The following is a 22,969-nucleotide window of genomic DNA, read 5'->3' on the forward strand; positions in this document are numbered from 1 at the left end:
TAAGGACGCACCCGTCTGACGGGGAGGCTCGGAGGTTCTTCCGGGACCCTCGCGTCGCCTTACTCCTGTTGTTACCCCCCTATGTCTTCCTGGGTGTTCTTCGTGAGACAGCCCGCCTCTAGCTGACTGTCCTGCCGTAGGTTTGAAGTCTGGCTTGGAACCTAGTACTTCCTCGGCGTTCCGGCCACCGGCTACGCGCCTCAGTAGGATGTTGCGTCGTCTAACAGCACGACTCCTACTGGTATTCTCCTTGTTGCGTTGATCTCGTTTATCACTCGGCACAATAAATCTCGCTTCTTATCCTTTTTTGGGGTACCGCCGCAATGTCGTGCAGGCGCGGTCCCGTAGCTTTCTCTCTGTTCGCTAGGCCTCTGTCAGGATCCCACCCCTGACAGGGACCCCTCTGAATCTTCCCCTGCAACCCCCTCTGCCACAAGGTGTTGCCTGGTTCCAACCCAGTCAGCTTTTTCTCTAACTTCCTGCCTAACCCCCAGTTTTACCAGAGTGTGAGGAGTGGCCTAATACATAGCGCCCTTAGCTCCCCCTGGAGGCCAGACTGTGAAATGTATTGGTGTCTGTGATACCTGGTCAGATGAACTCCTTCAGTGCCATCAGACGTAACATCACTCCCCTTAGCGGCAGAGCGACATTACTGCAACGACCAGGACTCTGGGGCGCTGCACGTGTGTATGTATAGTATGTGTGTGCGGGACGGTATATGTATGTGTATCTGTGTATGTACTGTATATGTATGTACGGTATGTGTGCATGTACGGTATATGCGTGTGTGTATGTATAGTACGTGTATGTTTGACGGTATATGTATGCGTATCTATGTACGGTATATGTACTGTATGTACAGTATGTGTGTGTTTGAATATACGGTATATGAATTTGTATCTGTGTTTGTACGGTGTAACGGATATATATATTTATTACAAACGTACACAGTATATAGATAGAGAGATAGATAAAGATATATATATATATCTATCCATCTCAGTGAAAAAATATAAATATTTTTTAGAGGTGTGGGGGCCCAAATAGAACTTTTGCCATGGGGGCCCTGTGATTGCTATGTACGCCCCTGCTTGCAGGGTAGTAATAATGAGGGCAATCTGACTTGTTTCTCGGAGCCCAAGGCTCCAGGGTGCCATTGCCAGATTGACATCATCATAAGCAGTATATCGGGCAGGAAGGGGGGCCCAGACACATTTCTTGAACAGGGGCCCAAGCTATTAGTGTCCGCCCCTGCCCCCAGCCAGTGCCGTGTCGCTAATAGCAGCACACCATGCAGCTGCTATGGGGCCCGTGAGTCAGGGGGGCTCGCCCGGTGCCAGTGAAGAAGGAGCAGTGGGTGACAGGAGGCAGGAGTCGGCTGCAGCAGCTAAAGCCTGTGCCCGCTGCTAAAGAGAAATTCATAGTCACTGCTCCCCACGCCCATAGTCACTCCCACCACTATGCACTGAAGCCGGTGCCGAGAGATGGGAGGGATTATAGGTGTGGAGAGCAGTGAATATTAATTTCACTTTAATAGGGGTCACAGTAGCCACAGCTGCAGGCTTCCTGCTGCTAGGCCATCTCATGTGCCCGCTACTAAAGGGAATGAATATTGATATGCTACTAAGATGATACTGTATGGGGACAGATTGATCTACTAGTGACCATTCTGTCCCCATCATTATTCCTCAGCCGGTGTAAAGAGGCCGGGAAACAAGCGACGAATGACATCAATATTGTCGATCACACTCGTTTGGTGGCCTGAACTCCGCACATGTAACTACAACCGAAATGTTTCTGTGTGATGATGCAATTTGGTAGCATTTGGGGCCCCATTGTAAACTTTTGCCTAAGGCCCCACTTTGCCTAAAACCGGCCCTGCTAGCCATATGTTACCTCCCGAACAAGGCCCAACATCGGCGTATTGACCAAGGCCAGATCTATTCTTGACAAAGAAGCGAAGGAGGACGAAAAACAGGAATATTTGTACACCCCAGGATGAGAAATCCTCCATAAATCATGCAGAGCGGTCTCCCTCAGGACGGCACCGAATGATGTACAGTAACCACCCGACTTCAGCGGCTCTCGCCTCCCCCTATCCCAATGTGTGTCCGGAATATTGTCCCCTATTATCAAAAACGGTATCCCCGGTGTCTCCTCCATTATCTCCAGAACTCTGTGGATCACCTTTCCACAATATGGTGGTGGAACATGAATTGAAACCAACTACATCAGACATCCGTACAATTTACAAAGTAAACATACGAATCTACCCGACTGATCTATAACCACTTTGTGATACTCAAAAGGAACCCAGCACAGGTGAGGATGCTGACCCCCCTAGAGTATGCTGAATATGTGGCATGGTATCCCACCTGTACCCATCTTTTAGTCAGAAAATGTGTTCTCTCCTTCACCTTATGAGTCTCCTGCAGACAGATCACTGACGGCTTCGCATCATTCAGAAATTTAAACACATCTTGCCTCTTCACTCCAGACGCCAAACCCCTAACGTTCCAACTCACAATTCTCATTCTTCCAGACATCTTCCGTCCACAGAACATTTTATCCCGCATTCTTTCATCCAGTTGCAGCTGAAATCACAACCACAGTAACCATGGCGATGTCCATTATGCAAATATTTCCCCAAACCCACACCCCTCCCCCAACACAACAGAAAAACACCCCCATCAAATCCCCATCCCATCCTTCCGTCCCCTCCTAACACTTAGGGGAGAGCGCTCTTTATCCGGAACAGTCTGTTAACCCCTTCCAACAGTCCCTCAACTTGTCCCAAACTATTGGGACTCTCCCATGACTTGTGGATTGCAGCCTATTTACATTTTCAAAATGTAGTCGTGTAGTTCGGTCATATCACGATCGTGTGATCACCATTTTGCCTCTAGAGTAGAACCTTTTCCTCCATCCAAAAATGTTGAAATGATTTTGTGAATTTGTGAAAGCCCTTTCCGATTGAACTTACAACCTGGAGGATCCACCTACTTCCTGGGATTAGGAGACGTTGACCGTTACCTGCCCAGATCTGTAAACTACAAAGCGAAATAACAGTGTACGTAGAACGTGCTGACAGGTTAGAAAATCACTTGAAGAAAAATATTATGATTATCTTCTAAGAGAAAGCGGAGGGTAATGATGCTGTTGGTTTCCTAGAATCCCGATTAGGAATGAGCGAATGTGCTCTATGATACTCGGATATCACGTGATTATCTGGGTGCTCGGATGTGCTCGTTACTCAGCAAACATTAGCCGGTGCTCGATTTTGAATCCCCACTCCGCGTGTGTGGTGACTGTTAAACAGCCAAAAAGCATGCGGGGATTGCCTGCGGGTCACTGTAATGCTGTAGCCATCTTGGTAGTGGCATTACTCTCATTCCTGGCTGTGTGACATCATGAGGGGGTTGTTGAAATGGTAGGCGGCGTCAGGCTCGGCACAGTGACACCATTGCCGAGCTCTGTGACAGTTGTTATTGGAGGGAGAGAGTGCTTGTCCAGGCGTGTGTGTGCAGTACAACGTCTCAGAGTCCTGTAGTGTAGATACTGGTGCTGAAGCTGAACCATCATACTACCAGCCCTTCTAATCTTGTGCTTTTGAAGTTTGTATCAGATACAGCTCTGGCAAAAATTAAGAGACCACTTCAAAATTTTCAGTTTGTCTGATTTTTCTCTTTATAGGTATATTTTTGAGTTAAAATTATTATTATTATTATTACTTATTATAGCGCCATTTATTCCATGGCGCTTTACATGTGAGGAGGGGTATACATAATAAAAACAAGTACAATAATCTTGAACAATACAAGTCACAACTGGCACAGGAGGAGAGAGGACCCTGCCCGCGAGGGCTCACAATCTACAAGGGAGTAGGCGAGGGTAGAGCTGATCGTGCAGCAGTTTGGTCGATCGGTGGTTACTGCAGGTTGTAGGCTTGTCAGAAGAGATGGGTCTTCAGGCTCTTTTTGAAGGTTTCAACGGTAGACGAGAGTCTGATATTTTGTGGTAGAGGGTTCCAGAGTAGGGGTGATGTGCGAGAGAAATCTTGTATACGATTATGGGAAGAGTGGAGTAGAGAAGGAGATCTTGGGAGGATCGGAGGTTGCATGCAGGTAAGTACCGGGAGACGAGGTCACAAATGTATGGAGGAGACAGGTTGTGGATGGCTTTGTTCGTCATGGTTAGTACTGGAGTCTCTGGGCAATGGGGAGCCAGTGAAGGGATTGACAGAGGGGAGAGGCCGGGGAATAGCGGGAGGACAGGTGGATTAGTCAGGCAGCTGAGTTTAGAATAGATTGGAGGGGTGCGAGAGTGTTCGATGGGAGGCCACAGAGCAGGAGGTTGCAGTAGTCAAGGCAAGAGATGATGAGGGCATGGACTAGGGTTTTTCCAGATTCTTGGTTTAGGAATGTACAGATCCGTGAAATATTTTTAAATTGAAGGCGGCAGGAAGTGGAAATGGCTTGGATATGTGGTTTGAAGGAGAGATCAGTGTCAAGGATTACCCCGAGGCAGCGAGCTTGTGGGACTGGGGAGAGTGGGGCAGCCATTTACTGTAATGGATAGGTTCGTTGGGGGGGGGGGTCGCGTGAGATGGGGGGAAGATGATGAATTCTGTTTTGTCCATGTTAAGTTTCAGACATCTAGCAGAGAAGGATGAAATAGCAGACAATAGCAGACAGATATTGAGGGATTGTGTTAGTAGGGTGATGATATCTGGTCCAGAGATTGTAATAATTATAGGGGATAACTCAGGAGACTCTTTGCGTGGAACAAGACAAGAGGACACCGTTTTATAAGTGGTAAAGTTTATATTATCACACGGTGTTTCAAACAGGTGCAGAGAGAAACTCAAGTCCACAACACTTGGTGAAAATATCAAATGCAGCTCAGCAGTCTATAGGAAACTTCAGAGGAAAATGCAAACAAGCAGAAAGTCTATGAAGCACAGTTATTCTTGAGGATACTTGACACGAATAAATCCTTGTCTTAGTCCAGACACAGATTGATATGCTTATAAGGAAGTTCAAATCATAACTTAGCTCAACCAGGGAGGCCTGGTTAATAGTCTCAGGTTTTGAAGAGCAGCAAACAGCTTACATGTCCAACAAATGCAGATGGAAGTAACACGAGCAGCAGATGAAGGAGGATTACAGAACACTGGTGTATGCAGCAGGAACTCAGAGCAGAGTGGCAGGATCTCCAACACAGGTTCACAGGAGCAGGTGCAGGTGCAAGGCCAGGGAGTAATCAGTAGCTGGTTGCAAAGCAGAATACTCTAGCACAGACTGAATGCTGGGGTGGAGTTTTATGGCAGGAAGACAAGTGCACATGAGACCAAAGACGCCATCTTGAAAAAGGGCAGTAATGCATAAAAGGTAATAAAAAATGTTCAGAGTCCTGACAGAGATTTAGATCTGTGTGTCGTCGGCATAGAGGTGATACTGAAAGCCGTGAGATTCTGTGAGCTGTCCCAGGCCAAAGGTGTAAATGGAGAAGAGCAGGGGCCCTAGGACTGAACCTTGCAGGACATTTGTTGTTTTATTCTATAAACTACTGACAACATGTCTCTGAAATTCAAAGCTAAAAGTTTTGTATTTATTTGCAGCAAATGAGAAATCGTCAAGATAATAAAAAAGAAACAGTGATTCTCAGACCTGAAATGATACAAAGAAAACAAGTTCTTATTCATTTAGAAACAACAATACTAATGTTTTAACTCAGGAAGAGTTCAGAAATCAATATTTGGTGGAATAACCATGATTTTTACTCACAGCTTTCATGCATCTTGGCATGCTTTCCACCAGTCTTTCACACTGCTTTTTGGATGACCTAATGCCACTCCTGGCACAAAAATTTAAGCAGTTCTAATTTGTTTGATGGCTTGTGACTATCCATCTTCCTCTTGATTACATTCCAGACGTTTTCAATGGGGTTCAGGTCTGCAGTTTGGACTGGCAATGACAGGGTCTTGATGTGGTGCTCCTTCATCCACACATTAATTGACCTTGCTGTGTGGCAAGGGGCATTGTTTTGCTGGAAAAAAACAGTCCTCAGAGTTGGGAAACATTGCCTGAGCTGAAGGAAGCAAGTGTTTCAAGGATAACCTTGTATGCGGCTTGAATCATACATCCTTCGCAAAGATTAACCTGCCCAATTCCAGCCTTGCAGAAGCATCCCCAGATCATCACCAATCCTCCACCAAATGTCACAGTGGGTGCAAGACTCTGTGGCTTGTACGCCTCTCCAGCTCTCCGTCTAACCATTAGACGACCAAGTGTTGGGTAAAGCTGAAAATTAGAATCATCAGAGAAGATTACCTTACTCCAGTCCTCTATGGTCCAATACTTATGGTGTTTGGCAAACTTCAGCCTGGCTCTCCTTTGCTTCTCATTGAAAGGCTTCTTTCTAGATCTACATGACTTGAAGCCTGCTTTTAGAATCCTGTTACGAAATTACTTTAGGCCTATTTCTAGCACTTGTTTTGCCATTCAACTTGTCCCATTGCAAGAGGATTGAGAAGACCACAGCAGGGTTTTTTATACTTTCCCTCATTAAATAAGATTTGGTACAGGTGATCACCTAATCAGATGCACATTAAGTAGAATGAGGTGTACTTTGGTTGGAATTCAACTGACACTGGAATGGAATAGCTGTAAGACATGTAGAGATGGTAATTTTTAGAAAACTGTGCAGTGGTCTCTTAATTTTAGTAGAGCTGTACAAATTGCATTTAGGCTAGGGCTGAAGAGAGAGTTGCAGGAGCAGGGAGAGTGGCTGAATGCAGTCTGTAGGCAGTGTTTAGGGCTTTGTAGTCAGTTGCTCAGTATATAGCTGTAGTAGTTGATTTTTTTTTTTTTGTTAGAAAAATTGTTATATATGGCGATCCATAGTGTATTATGTCCTTTGTGGTACAGTTCTCCTTCGACTGTGGGTGTATGCTGCTGCCACTAGGAGGCTGACTAAGTGATGCAAAGAAAGTTAGCTCCTTCTCTGCAGTATACACCCTCCTGCTGGCTCTCAGCTAACTAACAGCTAACAGTTCTTGCTTAGTGTCTGTAGGAGGCACACAGGGTCTGGTTCAGACCCTAACGTTTTTATTTTATTTTTTACTTTTCTGTAAATTTTTATTTTTTAATTAATGGAGTAAAGGGGGCGACGGATCCTTTCAAGGTTCCAATCTCCCCCGAATCATCAACAGGCGAGCACAGCGAGTATACCTCCCCGAACCCTCTCCTGCGACGTGGGAAGCCATGCCTGAGCTTTCTTGGGGGAGACTGTTCCCTTCAGGGCGCCGATCTCCCCACACCAGCAACAGATGGAAACACGGAGTGTCGCCTCCATGTACCACCTTCTGAGCCAGGCTACAGCCGGACACAGCCCTGTGAAATCCTAGGGGAGCAAACCTGTTATGAAACGGTGGCTTAGGAGCAGCATGAGACGTACTCTGGAGATGGTGGTAACTGTACTGACCGCAATACCCTGAACTTAACACCGCAACTAGAAGTAGCCGTGGAATGTACCTATCATGGCCTGGACATCTCGACACAGCTGGAGAACTAATTACCCCTAAAGATAGAAATATGAAACCTATCTTGCCTCAGAGAAAATCCCCAAAGGATAGACAGCCCCCCACAAATATTGACTGTGAGAGGAGAGGGAAACAACATACGCAGACTGAAAACAGGATTTAGCAAAGGAGGCCTTTCTAACTGAATAGAAAAGACAGGACAGAGTACTGTGCGGTCAGTATTAAAATACTAGAAAATATCCACCACAGAAAATACAAAAACTCTCCACATCTGACTACAGATATGGAGTGGGTAAATCTGTATCTCCAGAGATACCAGCTTGGCTGAATAAATCTTTAAACAGACAGAGCTGGACAAGAAAAAATATAGAAAAATACTGAACTAAAAAGGCCACAACATGTGGGCCACAAAATCAAAGCCAGAACTTATCTTTGCTGATTTGAACTGCATAGCAGGAGTAATAAGGCAGAGATGTGAATCCTCCAGGAATACAATGGACAACTGGCACTAATCAAAGACTCCAGCAAGACTAAATAGCCAGAGAATTGCACTACCTAAATTCAGCTGAAGAAGGCTGCCATCCAAAGACAGCAGTGCCACTTATGACCACCGGAGGAAGCCCAAGAACAGAATTCACAACACGAACCCTTAGGATACACAGAGGCCCCTATGGCGTCCATGCTGCTCCCGCTGCACCACCACTGATTAAACAGCGGTGCTGCAAGGAGCTGGACGGTCCCTCTCCTCCTCCCTTCTAAAAGGGGATGGTGGATGGAAGGTTCCTGCACCATCTACAACCCTCACCTGCAAGCAGAGTGGCGGCTCTGCCTTCCCTCCAGCTCCAGCGGTAAGTTTGGGATCCCGGGGGGCTCCTGCAGCGCGATCCTCTGGAATTTCCGGCCAGCATGCCTTCCCCACTGCCTTGCTTCTAGTTTAGTCCCCGGCTTCGGCCCACGCTAGGCCGCAAGCCGATAACCCCAAAAATTTAGTCCCCGGCCTGCGCTAGGCCGCAAGCCGGTTACTATTCCGGCAGGGGAACCGCGGTCGCACGCTGACAAATTTAGACCCCGGCTCGCGGCCTCCGCCAGGCCGCAAGCCGATATCTCTGCCTGTGTTCCGGTGGCAAAAAATTTTAGCAACCGGCTTTTGGCCTGCGCTAGGCCCCAAGCCGGTAACTGTTCTAGAAGGCACCGAAACCCGGAGGTGCCGCCCACGCTATGGCGTGTTCTGGCGGCCCCTCCCACGATTCTGGCGCTTCTCGTGCAAAACGAGAGGCGCCTGTTGTTCTTGGGGGCCATCTTCCTACCGCCCCCCCCCCCCTCTCATTTCCTCCGGAAATGGCTCTTGTATTTGGGCACTGAGATCAGTGCTACTCTGCAACAGGAACCAATTCAGCGTTGGCCACAGGAGCAGGATCTGGGACATATCTGCTCAGGGTAAGGGACGCAACCCCCCCTTCCCTCAGCAGTATCCCTTTCTACCATTTTCTGTAAGTAGCCCTGTAAAAGGGCTCAAGAAAGCGTACTTTAGGACTTAAAGTATGCAGGCTTATAAACGGAGAGCTTTAAGTTAAATCTCAGCAAAGCCTTACAATAACTCTAATATGACTTTTTCAGTCTTTTTTATTTCACCGCATGTAAATCCTGCCAGCCTGCTTTTATCCCAAAGCGCAGAACGCGACACTCTGCAAGCCGGCGATCTCTAATACGCTCAGGAGCCCCCCACTGTCACAGAGTCCAGGGTACTTAGTCCCTCTAAGCGGGTATCATCACTGTTGGACTCTCCAAAGCCATTGGATCCCTCCATGGATCGCTGATCCCATCACTGAGGTGGATGGATCCTCTCATACCAGGGGGCCGTCGGCTAGCAGGGGCCGCATGCATTCCAGATACCTGCAGGCATCTGGAAAACGGACATGTAGTACGTCTACTAAGCTATCATGTGTCTTGGCATCTATGACCACCGCTCCTCGCTCTAGCGAACAGGCTTTACTTATTGAACCTGTCTCCCGCACTGTGTAGGTTGACAAGGACTCCGGTTCTGCTCACGCTGTTCTTCAAAGGATGCTCTACATAGGAATGCCTGGGCTGATTTTTAGAGGTAACGGGTCCCTTAATGGGCACCTATCTCCCCTCACCACCAATATTCAAGATCATGGAGTGGTGCCCCTGTAACCTCTCCTGCGATGTAGGATGCAATTCCTGGACTGTTTTTTTAAAGGCCACGGGTCCCTTAAAGGGCACCGATCTCCTCACACTGGCAAAGACGAGCACATGGAGTGTCACCTCCATGTATTCTCTACTGCAGCCTAACGCCGGACAACGAGCCCTGTCCACCCAGAGACCTGAACTCTGTGGATGTACAGAGGCACCCTTTTTGGCATCCGAGCACCCCCCTCTGCAACACCACTATTTATAGCAGTATACAAATTAGTTATGAGGGGGCACCACGGTCAGTGGGATGCCACCAGGACCTACACAATGATGAACATGCTCAAGAAAAAACAGACTCGGTCCTATATATGGGGATCACCACAATACGAATATGGCATGAATGTGAACACAGCTTTATTGAGTAACACAAAAAAAGTGACATAAACACTTACAATTAAAAACATTTAAAAAGCATGATTATGCTATACACAACAGCCCCTAATACGGCAGTAACGCACATAGGACTCGACAGTATAACCTTATATATAGTATGTTCTCACAAAGACCAACCTGGCCATACAATGATACATGTGGGCCAGAATACCTTGGCACTCCCCTGGATAATATACAATTGTACAAACTGTTGATAACAAATAAAAGATATGTACAGTGGGGCAAAAAAGTATTTAGTCAGTCAGCAATAGTGCAAGTTCCACCACTTAAAAAGATGAGAGGCGTCTGTAATTTACATCATAGGTAGACCTCAACTATGGGAGACAAACTGAGAAATAAAAATCCAGAAAATCACATTGTCTGTTTTTTTATCATTTTATTTGCATATTCTGGTGGAAAATAAGTATTTGGTCAGAAACAAACAATCAAGATTTCTGGCTCTCACAGACCTGTAACTTCTTCTTTAAGAGTCTCCTCTTTCCTCCACTCATTACCTGTAGTAATGGCACCTGTTTAAACTTGTTATCAGTATAAAAAGACACCTGTGCACACCCTCAAACAGTCTGACTCCAAACTCCACTATGGTGAAGACCAAAGAGCTGTCAAAGGACACCAGAAACAAAATTGTAGCCCTGCACCAGGCTGGGAAGACTGAATCTGCAATAGCCAACCAGCTTGGAGTGAACAAATCAACAGTGGGAGCAATAATTAGAAAATGGAAGACATACAAGACCACTGATAATCTCCCTCGATCTGGGGCTCCACGCAAAATCCCACCCCGTGGGGTCAGAATGATCACAAGAACGGTGAGCAAAAATCCCAGAACCACGCGGGGGGACCTAGTGAATGAACTGCAGAGAGCTGGGACCAATGTAACAAGGCCTACCATAAGTAGCACACTACGCCACCATGGACTCAGATCCTGCAGTGCCAGACGTGTCCCACTGCTTAAGCCAGTACATGTCCGGGCCCGTCTGAAGTTTGCTAGAGAGCATTTGGATGATCCAGAGGAGTTTTGGGAGAATGTCCTATGGTCTGATGAAACCAAACTGGAACTGTTTGGTAGAAACACAACTTGTCGTGTTTGGAGGAAAAAGAATACTGAGTTGCATCCATCAAACACCATACCTACTGTAAAGCATGGTGGTGGAAACATCATGCTTTGGGGCTGTTTCTCTGCAAAGGGGCCAGGACGACTGATCCGGGTACATGAAAGAATGAATGGGGCCATGTATCGTGAGATTTTGAGTGCAAACCTCCTTCCATCAGCAAGGGCATTGAAGATGAAACGTGGCTGGGTCTTTCAACATGACAATGATCCAAAGCACACCGCCAGGGCAACGAAGGAGTGGCTTCGTAAGAAGCATTTCAAGGTCCTGGAGTGGCCTAGCCAGTCTCCAGATCTCAACCCTATAGAAAACCTTTGGAGGGAGTTGAAAGTCCGTGTTGCCAAGCGAAAAGCCAAAAACATCACTGCTCTAGAGGAGATCTGCATGGAGGAATGGGCCAACATACCAACAACAGTGTGTGGCAACCTTGTGAAGACTTACAGAAAACGTTTGACCTCTGTCATTGCCAACAAAGGATATATTACAAAGTATTGAGATGAAATTTTGTTTCTGACCAAAACTTATTTTCCACCATAATATGCAAATAAAATGTTAAAAAAACAGACAATGTGATTTTCTGGATTTTTTTTTTCTCAGTTTGTCTCCCATAGTTGAGGTCTACCTATGATGTCAATTACAGACGCCTCTCATCTTTTTAAGTGGTGGAACTTGCACTATTGCTGACTGACTAAATACTTTTTTGCCCCACTGTATATATTGTATTTATGGATAATGATACACATTTTGTCCACATGTATTGTATTTATGCTAATTAATGGTTTTAAGTGTTTTTTATATTTTATTATGTATTTTAACTGTTTAAACTTATACACGGATAAGCTAAGGCTATATACTGAAAACCACTAAGCGGGAAATAAGCTAATGAAGAGCCACCAGGTCTTGATCAATTACCATAATTGATAATTCAAGTGGACCTGTGTAGACTATATAACTCTAGCAACCTATAAAGCAATATCATACCTGAGGAAGGCTATTTTTAATAAGCATATAGCCGAAACGCTTTGTTCTATATATTGTTTTTTTTATTTTAAATAAATAACTGAAGATTTGTAATACCCCTGCCTGGTGCCTGTTACCTGGGAACGCTGAACAGACTGGATGAACTTTTTTTTTCTGAACTCCCTTCTGAGGTGGAGAGGTATACTAAAATGGTGCATTACCAGAAGTTCAGAAAGAAAAGATGTTGACAAAATTCCCATCAGACAACGTTAGCAGCAGGGGGCAGCTTGCCCAACCAAGGAGGAAAGGCGAGGGAGACACACACCAGGTACAGCAGATGCAGGGGTACGCTGTCAGAGGCCTGGTCTAAAGGCCCCGTCTCACATAGCGATTTACTAACGATCACGACCAGCGATACTACCTGGCCGTGATCGTTGGTAAGTCGTTGTGTGGTCGCTGGGGAGCTGTCACACAGACAGCTCTCTCCAGCGACCAACGATCAGGGGAACGACTTCGGCATCGTTGAAACTGTCTTCAACGATGCCGAAGTCCCCCTGCAGCACCCGGGTAACCAGGGTAAACATCGGGTTACTAAGCGCAGGGCCACGCTTAGTAACCCGATGTTTACCCTGGTTACCAGCGTAAATGTAAAAAAAAACAAACAGTACATACTCACATTCTGATGTCCGTCAGGTCCCTTGCCGTCTGCTTCCTGCTCTGAGTGCCGTACAGTGAGAGCAGAGCGCAGCGGTGACGTCACTGCTGTGCTGTGCTCTCACTTTACGGCGGCAGTCCTCTCACTTTACGGCGGCAGTCAGAGCAGGAAGCAGACGGCAAGGGACCTGACGGGCATCAGATGGTGAGTATGTACTGTTTGTTATTTTTTACATTTACGCTGGTAACCAGGGTAAACATCGGGTTACTAAACGCGGCCCTGCGCTTAGTAACCCGATGTTTACCCTGGTTACCAGTGAAGACATCGCTGGATCGGTGTCACACACACCGATTCAGCGATGTCAGCGGGACCTCAACGACCAAAAAACGGTCCAGGCCATTCCGACACGACCAGCGATCTCACAGCAGGGGCCGGGTCGCTGGTACGTGTCACACATGGCGAGATCGCTACTGAGGTCGCTGTTGCGTCACAAAACTTGTGACTCAGCAGCGATCTCGCTAGCGATCTCGCTATGTGAGACGGGGCCTTAAGCTCATGACACCCTCCCAGCCTCCAGGCCCTGATATCTGGGTATTTTTGACAAGGATGAAAAAGTTTTTAAATATGGTCAAGCAATACCTGGCTGACAAAACCAGCATACTCCATAATTCCTCTGTGAACTTCAGATGTCAAGTTTTTTTTTATATAAAAAAAATCAATTTCGGTTTACTTTAAATTCTAATTTTTTAATAAACACTTTTAAATTTTGCCTTATATACCAGTTATTACACAGTAAATTGTTTAACATTTGTTTTCCCTGTAAACTATAATTTCTCTATTCTTGAATGACAAGTTTGAGTCCCTGCGGCCGCATGTTTTGCGACTGTTAGACTGCCGAAAAACATAGGAACATAGAGGGATTACCAAGTCATATACTGTAATTACTCCAGAGAAGTTTCACCATTAGTTACTCATGTTTTACTGATGAAGACATTTGAGTTTGATTTCAGTAGATATTATTGTCTATACTCAGTTTTTGACTACAGTAGTTATTTCCCAAAATACTCTAAATTTAACCACCTCCAGCAGCAAGTTTTATTTTCCTAATCGGGTCACATATTTAAAATTTGACATGTGTTATTTTATGTGGCGATAACATTGGAATTCATCAAAAAGTGTAATAAGAAACTAATGGACCTTGCAAATTATTTTTTCACTTCTCTTGAATCCAGCAATACCTATATACGGTTGTATTCCACTGTCTGGGCATATGGCGGGGTTAAAAAGAGAAGGAGCGCCATTTAGCTATTCGAATCTAAATCTTGCTGGAATAATTTGGAGACAAAATATATTGGGGACGCTGTTCATGGTCACCTGGCAGCTCAATAGATGGCTACTACAAACAGGATTGGCGCTATCTACTCCGTTTTCCATATCCCAGTGATTGCCTTGCTCATCATATTCCAGGGAATTTCCTTGCGCATCATCCTTTATAGGATATACATGGATTTGGACCTGCACAAAGAGCCCTAGGCTTGGGCCACATTTTTACCTTCTGTTCTGTAGCATGAGATGGGAAGAAGAATATTCAGGTTGCCGGGTCAGAACCAGGAAGGCAGAGAAAATACCTAATCAGAAGATGCAAGAGTAGTCAGTAAACGGGTCCGGGTCGCAACAGGTAATTAAAACAGAAGCCAGGATCTGAGCACAGAGGACTGAACCAGAGGAGAACAAGCACCTGGCACCTTCCAGCAGCGCTGATATTGCTGGATTGGTTTATTGAAGCCATGTTGCTTTTAAAAAGAATTTGAGCCATTAATAATGTGGAAACCTGTTTTTCCACTGACCGATGATGGACCTAAGTGGGGACTTAAAGGGACACTGTCACCTGAATTTGGAGGGAACAATCTTTAGCCATAGGGGCGGGGTTTTCGGGTGTTTGATTCACCCTTTCCTTACCTGCTGGCTGCATGCTGGCTGCAATATTGGATTGAAGTTCATTCTCTGTCCTCCATAGTACACGCCTGCACAAGGCAAGATTGCCTTGCGCTGGCATATACTCCGGAGGACACAGCATGAACTTCAATCCAATATTGCAGCCAGCATGCAGCCAGCGGGTAAGGAAAGGGTGAATCAAACACCCGAAAACCCCGTACCTATGGCTAATGATTGTTCCCTCCAAATTCAGGTGACAGTGTCCCTTTAATATCAGACGACTAAAGTTTTTATTGGTATTATTTTTGCCTGCAATACAGTTTGGTGGTTTTTAATTCAATATTTGGGAAGCAGAGTGAACAAATAGTGGCGCACCACGATCTACTCGTGCATCTTATGAGGTTTTCTATTGGCCTGTGAGCTGTAAATGCCTTGGTAAATCAATATTTTACTTAACTTGCTATTTTTACAGACAGTTTAAGTAGAAAAGTTCAAAAATATAAGTCAAGGATATTTTATTCAAAATTTGTTTGATTTTATTCTTGGCAGATGACTGTACCAGGAGACCAGAGGGACATCTGACATCTTCAATGTTTAAATCAGATGATCTTGAGATTCCACAGGATACAATTAAAGCAAATACCATTACTCCAGATATATCATCATCCCTTCACAGCGATGATCTCTCATCTGATCCTTTCAAACAGGTCATGTCTTCTGATTCATTACAGACTATTAAGGAAAATCAAAGTCACAAAATAAGCATTCAAAAAGTAACTGGTCATAAAGCAAAAAAATCATTTTCAAGTTTAGAAAATGGAGAGAGTTTTCCTTTTGAAAAATCTTTTGTAAAACATCAAAAAATTCACACAGTAGAGAATTATTATTCTTGTTCCAAGTGTGGGAAATGTTTTAATAAGAAATCACATCTGGTTCATCACCAGAGAACTCACACAGGGGAGAAGCCATTTTCATGTTCAGAATGTGGGAAATGTTTTAGAACTAAATCAAATCTTCTCAAACATCAGAGAACTCACACAGGAGAGAAGCTATTTGCATGTTCAGAATGTGGGAAATATTTTGCAACTAAATCAAGTCTTCTCAGTCATCAGATTATTCACACAGGGGAGAAGCCATTTTCATGTTCAGAATGTGGGAAATATTTTACAACTAAATCAACTCTTCTCAGACATCAGAGAATTCACACAGGGGAGAAGCCATTTTCATGTTCAGAATGTGGGAAATATTTTACAGCTAAATCAAGTCTTCTCAATCATCATAGAATTCACACAGGGGATAAGCCATTTTCATGTTCAGAATGTGGGAAATGTTTTACAACTAAATCTTATCTTTTCAAACATCAGAAATTTCACACAGGGGAGATGCCATGTTCAGAATGTGGGAAATATTTTACAACTAAATCAGCTCTTCTTAAACATCAGAAATGTCACACAGGGGAGAAGCCATTTTTATGTTCAGAATGTGGGAAATATTTTACAACTAAATCAAGTCTTCTCAATCATCATAGAATTCACACAGGGGATAAGCCATTTTCATGTTCAGAATGTGGGAAATGTTTTAAAGACAAATCATGTCTTCTCAGACATCAAAAATTTCACACAGGGGAGAAGCCATTTTCATGTTCAGAATGTGGGAAATGTTTTACAACTAAATCAGATCTTCTCACACATCAGAGATTTCACACAGGGGAGAAGCCATTTTCATGTTCAGAATGTGGGAAATGTTTTACAATTAGAACAAATCTTATCACACATCAACGATCTCACACAGGGGAGAAACCATTTTCATGTTCAGAATGTGGGAAATGTTTTACAACTAGAACACATCTTGATAGACACCAAAGAACTCACACAGGGGAGAGGCCTTTTTCATGTTCAGAATGTGGGAAATGTTTTACAGATAAATCAGTTCTTCTCAAACATCAGAGAACTCACACAGGGAAGAAGTCTTTTTCATGTTCAGAATGTGGGAAATGTTTTGTGAAGAAATCATTTCTTCTTGGTCACCAAAGCACCCACAAAGGGGAGAATACTTTTTCTGTTCAGAATGTGGGAAATGTTTTGTGAAGAAAACATCTCTTCTCAGTCACAATAAAAGTCTCATATGGGAGAATCCTTTTTTTATATTTCCACGGTAACGAACGGCTCAGTATTTGCTCAGGATTTGACGCAGGTAAAATCTGCACCTGAGGTCACTGGCAGGTCACCTGCATTTTTTACATGTGTATTTGATGCGTTTTTTCATTGCATATGTTTTTTGTGTCACTTGGAATAAAGCTAATTGAAAGTTGGCTTCTGGGAAGGAATTAAAAAGTGATTTCCTGTTTGTAGATATATTGGGATATGTTCTCACAGTCAGTAAACACTGCGGGTTGGACCCTTCATTCATCCGCAATGTCCAACCTGCAGCGTCCAGCTATAACAGCATAGTGGATGGGATTTCAAGAAATCCCATGTCCACTAGGCGTGCACCGACTCTCACGGCTCACCTGCAGAGACGGACATGCAGCACGTCTTTCCAAACCGCAGCATGTCAATTTATGTAGTGGAGACTCTTCGCCTCCGCTGGTAAATTTCCCATTCACTATCATCAGATGTGGTAAAACCACAACATCTTCCTAGTCACATGCGTATTAAGGGTGGGAACGCAGCTTACTTCGCATGTGTACTAATTTACATAATGGTGAATCTTATGACACAGCCAGAAATACATGACACAGGAAGTGAAGCAAAGCACAGAGAGGTCCTTTCCTTTTTAATAAATAAATAATTTTAAAAAAAATGGCCTTGGGTTCTCCCATATAAGTTAACCAGCGAGAGTAAAGCAGACTACTGGGACTGTTATTTCAGTCTGGTAAGGATCCAATATCCAAGAATCTTACCAGCCTGATATTACCAGGCCGCAGCAGTCTGCTTACCTTGGATGGTTAGCACAAATAGTGGGATCCCCTCAAAAAAAAAACGGCGTGGGGTCCCCCTGTTTTTGTTAACCAGGCAAGGAAAAAGGAGACAGCTGCAGCCTGGTATTCTCAGGCTGGTGAGGCCCATGGATTTTGGCCCTCACCAGCCTAAAAATAGCAGCCCGCAGCCACCCCACAACTGACACATCCAAAGATGCGCTAATTGTGGCACTTTACCGTGCTCTTCCCACTTGCCCTGTAGCGGTGGTAAGTGGGGTAATATTTGTGGGGTTTATGTCACCTTTGTATTGTCAGGTGACATCAAGCCCATGGATTAGTAATGGAGAAGCGTCTATAATACACTTATCCATTACTAATCCTATAGGTACATGGTAAATAAAGACACAGCCAGAATAAAATCCTTTATTAATCTTAATTAATCATATTTACTGCATCGCCTAATCCCTGAATCCCTCAATCTCCTGCAAGCAAAATAAAATAATAAACCAACACAAATACTTCCTGTCCGCCGTAGTCCATTACCGAGTGTCTCACGATGAGTCCAGCTCTGCTACATCTGGATGCCTTTGGCTGAATGGTGACATTATGCTACCATCCAGCCTGACATCCAGACACAGCGGAGCTTGTAGATGACCACCGGACATAACTCGGTCTATGGCGGTAACCTGCAAGGCATTTCTCGCGGTCAGCTGAGCTCATCCCGAGAACTGCAGTGGCTGTGATCTTTTGGCTGAAGCAAGGTAAGACATTATTTATATTAGTGCACATGCGTAGTAAGCTGCGTTTCCACACTTACTACGCATGTGACTATAAAGATAATGCAGTTTTACCGCATGTAATGATAGTCTATGGGAAATTTATGCTGCGGAGACTGAGCGTCTCTGCAACATAAATGGACATGCTGCGGTCTGGAAAGACCCTCCGCATGTTCGCTTAGGCAGGGCTGAATGCATAGTGGAGATGGGATTTCTTGAAATCTCATGCACTATGCTGAAACATCTGGATGCTGCGGATGAACGCGTCATCAAATCCGCAGCGTTTACTGACTGTGGAACCATACCCTCAATGTTGTACATATTTTGCTTGAAAATCAACTCTTAGGGTATGTTTCCACGTTCAGGAAACGCTGCGTGTTTGACACTGCGCAGAGCCGCAGCGTCAAACACACAGCATCCAGATGTTACAGCATAGTGGAGGGGATTTCATGAAATCCTGTCTCCACTATGTGGTAAAACACGCAGGCGGCAGACCCGCGGAAACGGACATGCGGCGCGTCTTTTCTAACGTCGCATGTCCTTACAATGCGGCGATGCTTCAAAACGCATAAAAAACGCAGGTGACCTGCCAGTGATCTCAGGTGCAGATTTGGTGCAGATTTTACCTGCGTCAAATCCTGATCAAATCCTGATGCAGTCCTGAATGTGGACACATGCCCTGAATAAACTTCAGAGCAGTCACACAAGGGAGAAGCTTTTTTTATGTTCAGATGTTGGAAGTGATTTAACTGACAACAACCCCTTGTCCGTCCTCATATTTGGCCTCATTAAAATAAAAACACTCATCTCTTCTGTGCCGGCGCCGTTCCAGCGGTGTCAGGACCCACATTCCCGAGGCTCACTGAGGGTGTTACATCACACGAGCCCTGCTCCCAATCACTGCCGGCTGTACTGTCCCCGCCTTTGGATGTACTGAATATCAACTGGCAGCCAGGGCGGCGGCTGCTCTCTGACTTCCTCGTGATGTTTGATTTGTCCGAAGGTGGGGATTGTGACGCCAGTGCTGATTGGGGGCAGATTTTACATGATGTAACAACCTCACATGAATCCTGGGACGCAAGTGCCGACACTGCTGGAAAATGCCACACAGAGAGAATCCATTACCATACCTAGAGTGTGAAAAATGAATTATTGGAAAATCCTATTATATGTTATTGACAAATTGTACAAAAAGATATAACAGACAGTCGTATAATTAAATGAGAACGGGAAATTACTTTACATCTTACCATAGTGTTTTTGACTATAAGACTGTTATAGAAAACATTAAAATCCATACAGCAACACCTGCCTATAAGCCCCAAATCAGTAGTGGTCAGATCGCTGACTCCAGCCATGTCATGTTTACCATCTATATGGAAAGGTAAAATTGCGATAAAAACATAGCGGCCATCTTGAACTTCTGCAGGAGGGAAGATATTGTTAATGTTGGGAATTTTATAAAATCCTGAAGGGCTGAGAACATCCCACAACCCGGCCCACGTGAGGTCATCAAGGAGGGGTGTCTGGGTGTAACTTAGGTGCTGATAAAAGGTCAAGGCTAATTATGATCTGGGTTCATGCAGAAAGATATATATCAGTGTATGTACGATCCCGTTCACTGGACGTTCCCAATCGCAGTGCTCTCCTTCGCTAAGCCAAATCATCTCTGTGATCACCATAGTAAGTTTCCTGCTTTAATCTTGTTTATTTCATGCACTGCATATGATGTATTGTTTAACCCCTTTGTAAAATCTTTTTTTTATAAATCAGATACATTTTTCTTAAAGTTTTCTACATACAACAAATGACAACACCCATCCAAACATATCAACATATTTAAGCTGAATACGGCAATCTGTATAATGTGAAAATAAACATTATGAAAGATAAGTCCCAAGTCTCCAAGTTCTTTAGATTTCACCTGAAACGGGAAGGACATTATGGGAACAGATTTTATATGCTTCACTCCAAGGACGTTAATCAGACATATCTCTCTGGACACAAGTAATAATATTACCCAGCTATCGCCAAGTAAGGAGATAATATCCATGCCTTGGTGAATTTTCCAGTCCTCCCATATTTTACAGGATTTATGCAGGGCTCTTCTCTTTTTATATACTCCTTCCAGACGTAGCAGTAGATTCATTTTTTTCCATAAATTCTCTCAACGTAGGTGGTGCCCTGTCCAACTAGTGTGCTGCTATAATTTTCCCGGCTTCATATAACGTTCTTTTAATTGCCAGCCTTGGTGACCAGAAAAATGCACACAGGAAAATTGCCCACATGAAAATTGCCCACATGAAAAATGCACACAGGAAAAATGCACACTGGAAAATTCCCCACACGGAAAATTCCCCACACGGAAAATTCCATACATGGAAAATTGTCAATTACAGCATCACAAAAGTTTCAGATCTATGATATTTCAGGTGCAAGGTGAGGATGTTCATATGATTCATATAATATGTGATCAACTTGTGATTTACAGTTGACCTAGTGCAAAACTGCAAAAATGATGATCTGTGGTTTGCAGCAGTCTGTCATTCTCAGCACTAGATAGATCTAGTCTGCTCTCTTCTCTCACTGATTCTGCCTTACTCCTCCCACCAGCCCAAAACAGCAGCACAGGCAGAACCAGCAGCAGTGGGATCCAGAGGAGCCATCACTGCTATCAGTGCTCACAAAAGAATCACTGCTGCTGGCAGAGATATTTGGTCCTGGAAGCCCAGAAGGCACCGCAGAAAGGTGAGATTCTGTCACTTGTACCACTTTGTGTTCTTGCTGAGAATGTATGATGTGCTTTTGCAGTGGAGTCCGATGGGCCCCAGTGCGAAATTTGGCCCTTCCCCCCCCCCCCCCCCCCACACACGTTGGTCAGATGTATGGGCCCCTGTAGTGTTCTAAATTCTATAAACACGTATGAATTGCCCCCCTCCCCCTTCATTATGTAGTAATGTCCCCCGATACTGGTATATATGCCCATCATCCTGGTGAATATGTCTGCATCCTGGTATATATGTCCTAATGCTGGTATATATGGTCCCCATCCTACCGTGTTTCCCCGATAGTAAGACACCCCCGATAGTAAGACGTAGTGGGGGTTTTAGCGGGGTCGGCTAATGTAAGACGCACCCCCGAAAGTAAGACATAGTACTGTACGTTGGAAAAATATAAGCCGTACCGGTACCTTTTGCTGCATTAACTGCGGGATGCGGACGATTCAGCGAAGGCTTCACTGGTAACCAGGGTAAACATCGGGTTACTAAGTGCAGGGCCGCGCTTAGTAACCCGATGTTTACCCTGGTTACCAGTGTAAATGTAAAAAGAAAAAAAAAGGGAGGTGTCATATCTTGTTTTTTCCAGAGGTGATTTTGGAGTTTTTGGGCTGTCGGGACAGAATACAGTGGCTCTTCCTTTGCCTTTTGGTGTTTTTAATCCTTCAGAAAGATACTGTTGACTTCCATCTCCGAGGGCGCCCCAGTGCAGGCTGCAGTAGGCCGGCTCTGGCGGCGGGTCCATGCGGGGTGGAGTAGATGAAGCTGGCCGCTGCTTGCTGCTCCGGAGCGCACAGTCCGTGCGGGGGATGGTGCACCGGGCCGGGGGAGGACAGGACGTGCAGGTATCCGCCGCCTCCTGCGCCAACCACAGCGCCGCCCCCGGCCACGAACCCCCCGGAGAAGCTGGAGCATTTGTCGGGGAGCAGCAGCTGGTCGTGCCCGAGGTGGCTTCCCTTTCTCATGGTACGGAGCCGCCGCCTTCTCCGCTCTCCTCGTGAGGCGGATTGTACGGCTGTGTGTGCTCGGGGCCCCAGCTCCGACCTTCGCGCGTAAACCGCATCCCGTCATTCATTGTCAGCTTCCTGGAGCCATTTTTCAGCCGCGGCGTTGGCAGGGAGGTCGGAGCTGGGGCCCGAGCACACACAGCCGTACAATCCGCCTCCCCCGGTGCTCGATAGCCCTCCGACGAGCTCACCTCAGCACCGAGGGGACCTGCTCTAACTGCAGCCCCGGCTATTTGTAGGGTGCAGGCCGGGCAGTGCGGATTACTGGGGTCACAAGGAGGAGAGCGGAGAAGGCGGCGGCTCCGTACCATGAGAAAGGGAAGCCACCTCGGGCACGACCAGCTGCTGCTCCCCAACAAATGCTCCAGCTTCTCCGGGTGGTTCGTGGCCGGGGGCGGCGCTGTGGTTGGCGCAGGGGGCGGCGGATACCTGCACGTCCTGTCCTCCCCCGGCCCGGTGCACCATCCCCCGCACGGACTGTGCGCTCCGGGGCAGCAAGCAGCGGCCAGCTTCATCTACTCCACCCCGCATGGACCCGCCGCCAGAGCCGGCCTACTGCAGCCTGCACTGGGGCGCCCTCAGAGATGGAAGTCAACAGTATCTTTCTGAAGGATTAAAAACACCAAAAGGCAAAGGAAGAGCCACTGTATTCTGTCCCGACAGCCCAAAAACTCCAAAAT

The 22,969-nt window shown here is 45.5% G+C and overlaps 2 protein-coding genes across 5 annotated transcripts in view; one reads left to right on the forward strand and one right to left on the reverse strand.

Moving 5' to 3' along the window:
• The window catches only part of LOC143768055 (uncharacterized), a 114,515-nt gene extending 93,176 nt beyond the window's left edge, over nt 1–21,339 (forward strand). For all 3 annotated transcript variants that reach the window (XM_077256723.1, XM_077256722.1, XM_077256721.1), the window contains one exon: nt 15,359–21,339. In XM_077256723.1, the coding sequence (XP_077112838.1) occupies nt 15,359–16,896 (1,538 nt within the window). In that variant the 3' untranslated portion in view covers nt 16,897–21,339. The remainder of the gene's footprint in view (nt 1–15,358) is intronic.
• Nucleotides 1–22,969, reverse strand: part of LOC143768048 (uncharacterized) — an 804,459-nt gene that overhangs the window by 237,609 nt on the left and 543,881 nt on the right. The gene's annotated exons all lie outside the window — the stretch shown is intronic.

Source organism: Ranitomeya variabilis, chromosome 4 (assembly GCF_051348905.1).
Source record: "Ranitomeya variabilis isolate aRanVar5 chromosome 4, aRanVar5.hap1, whole genome shotgun sequence".
NCBI lineage: Eukaryota > Metazoa > Chordata > Amphibia > Anura > Dendrobatidae > Ranitomeya > Ranitomeya variabilis.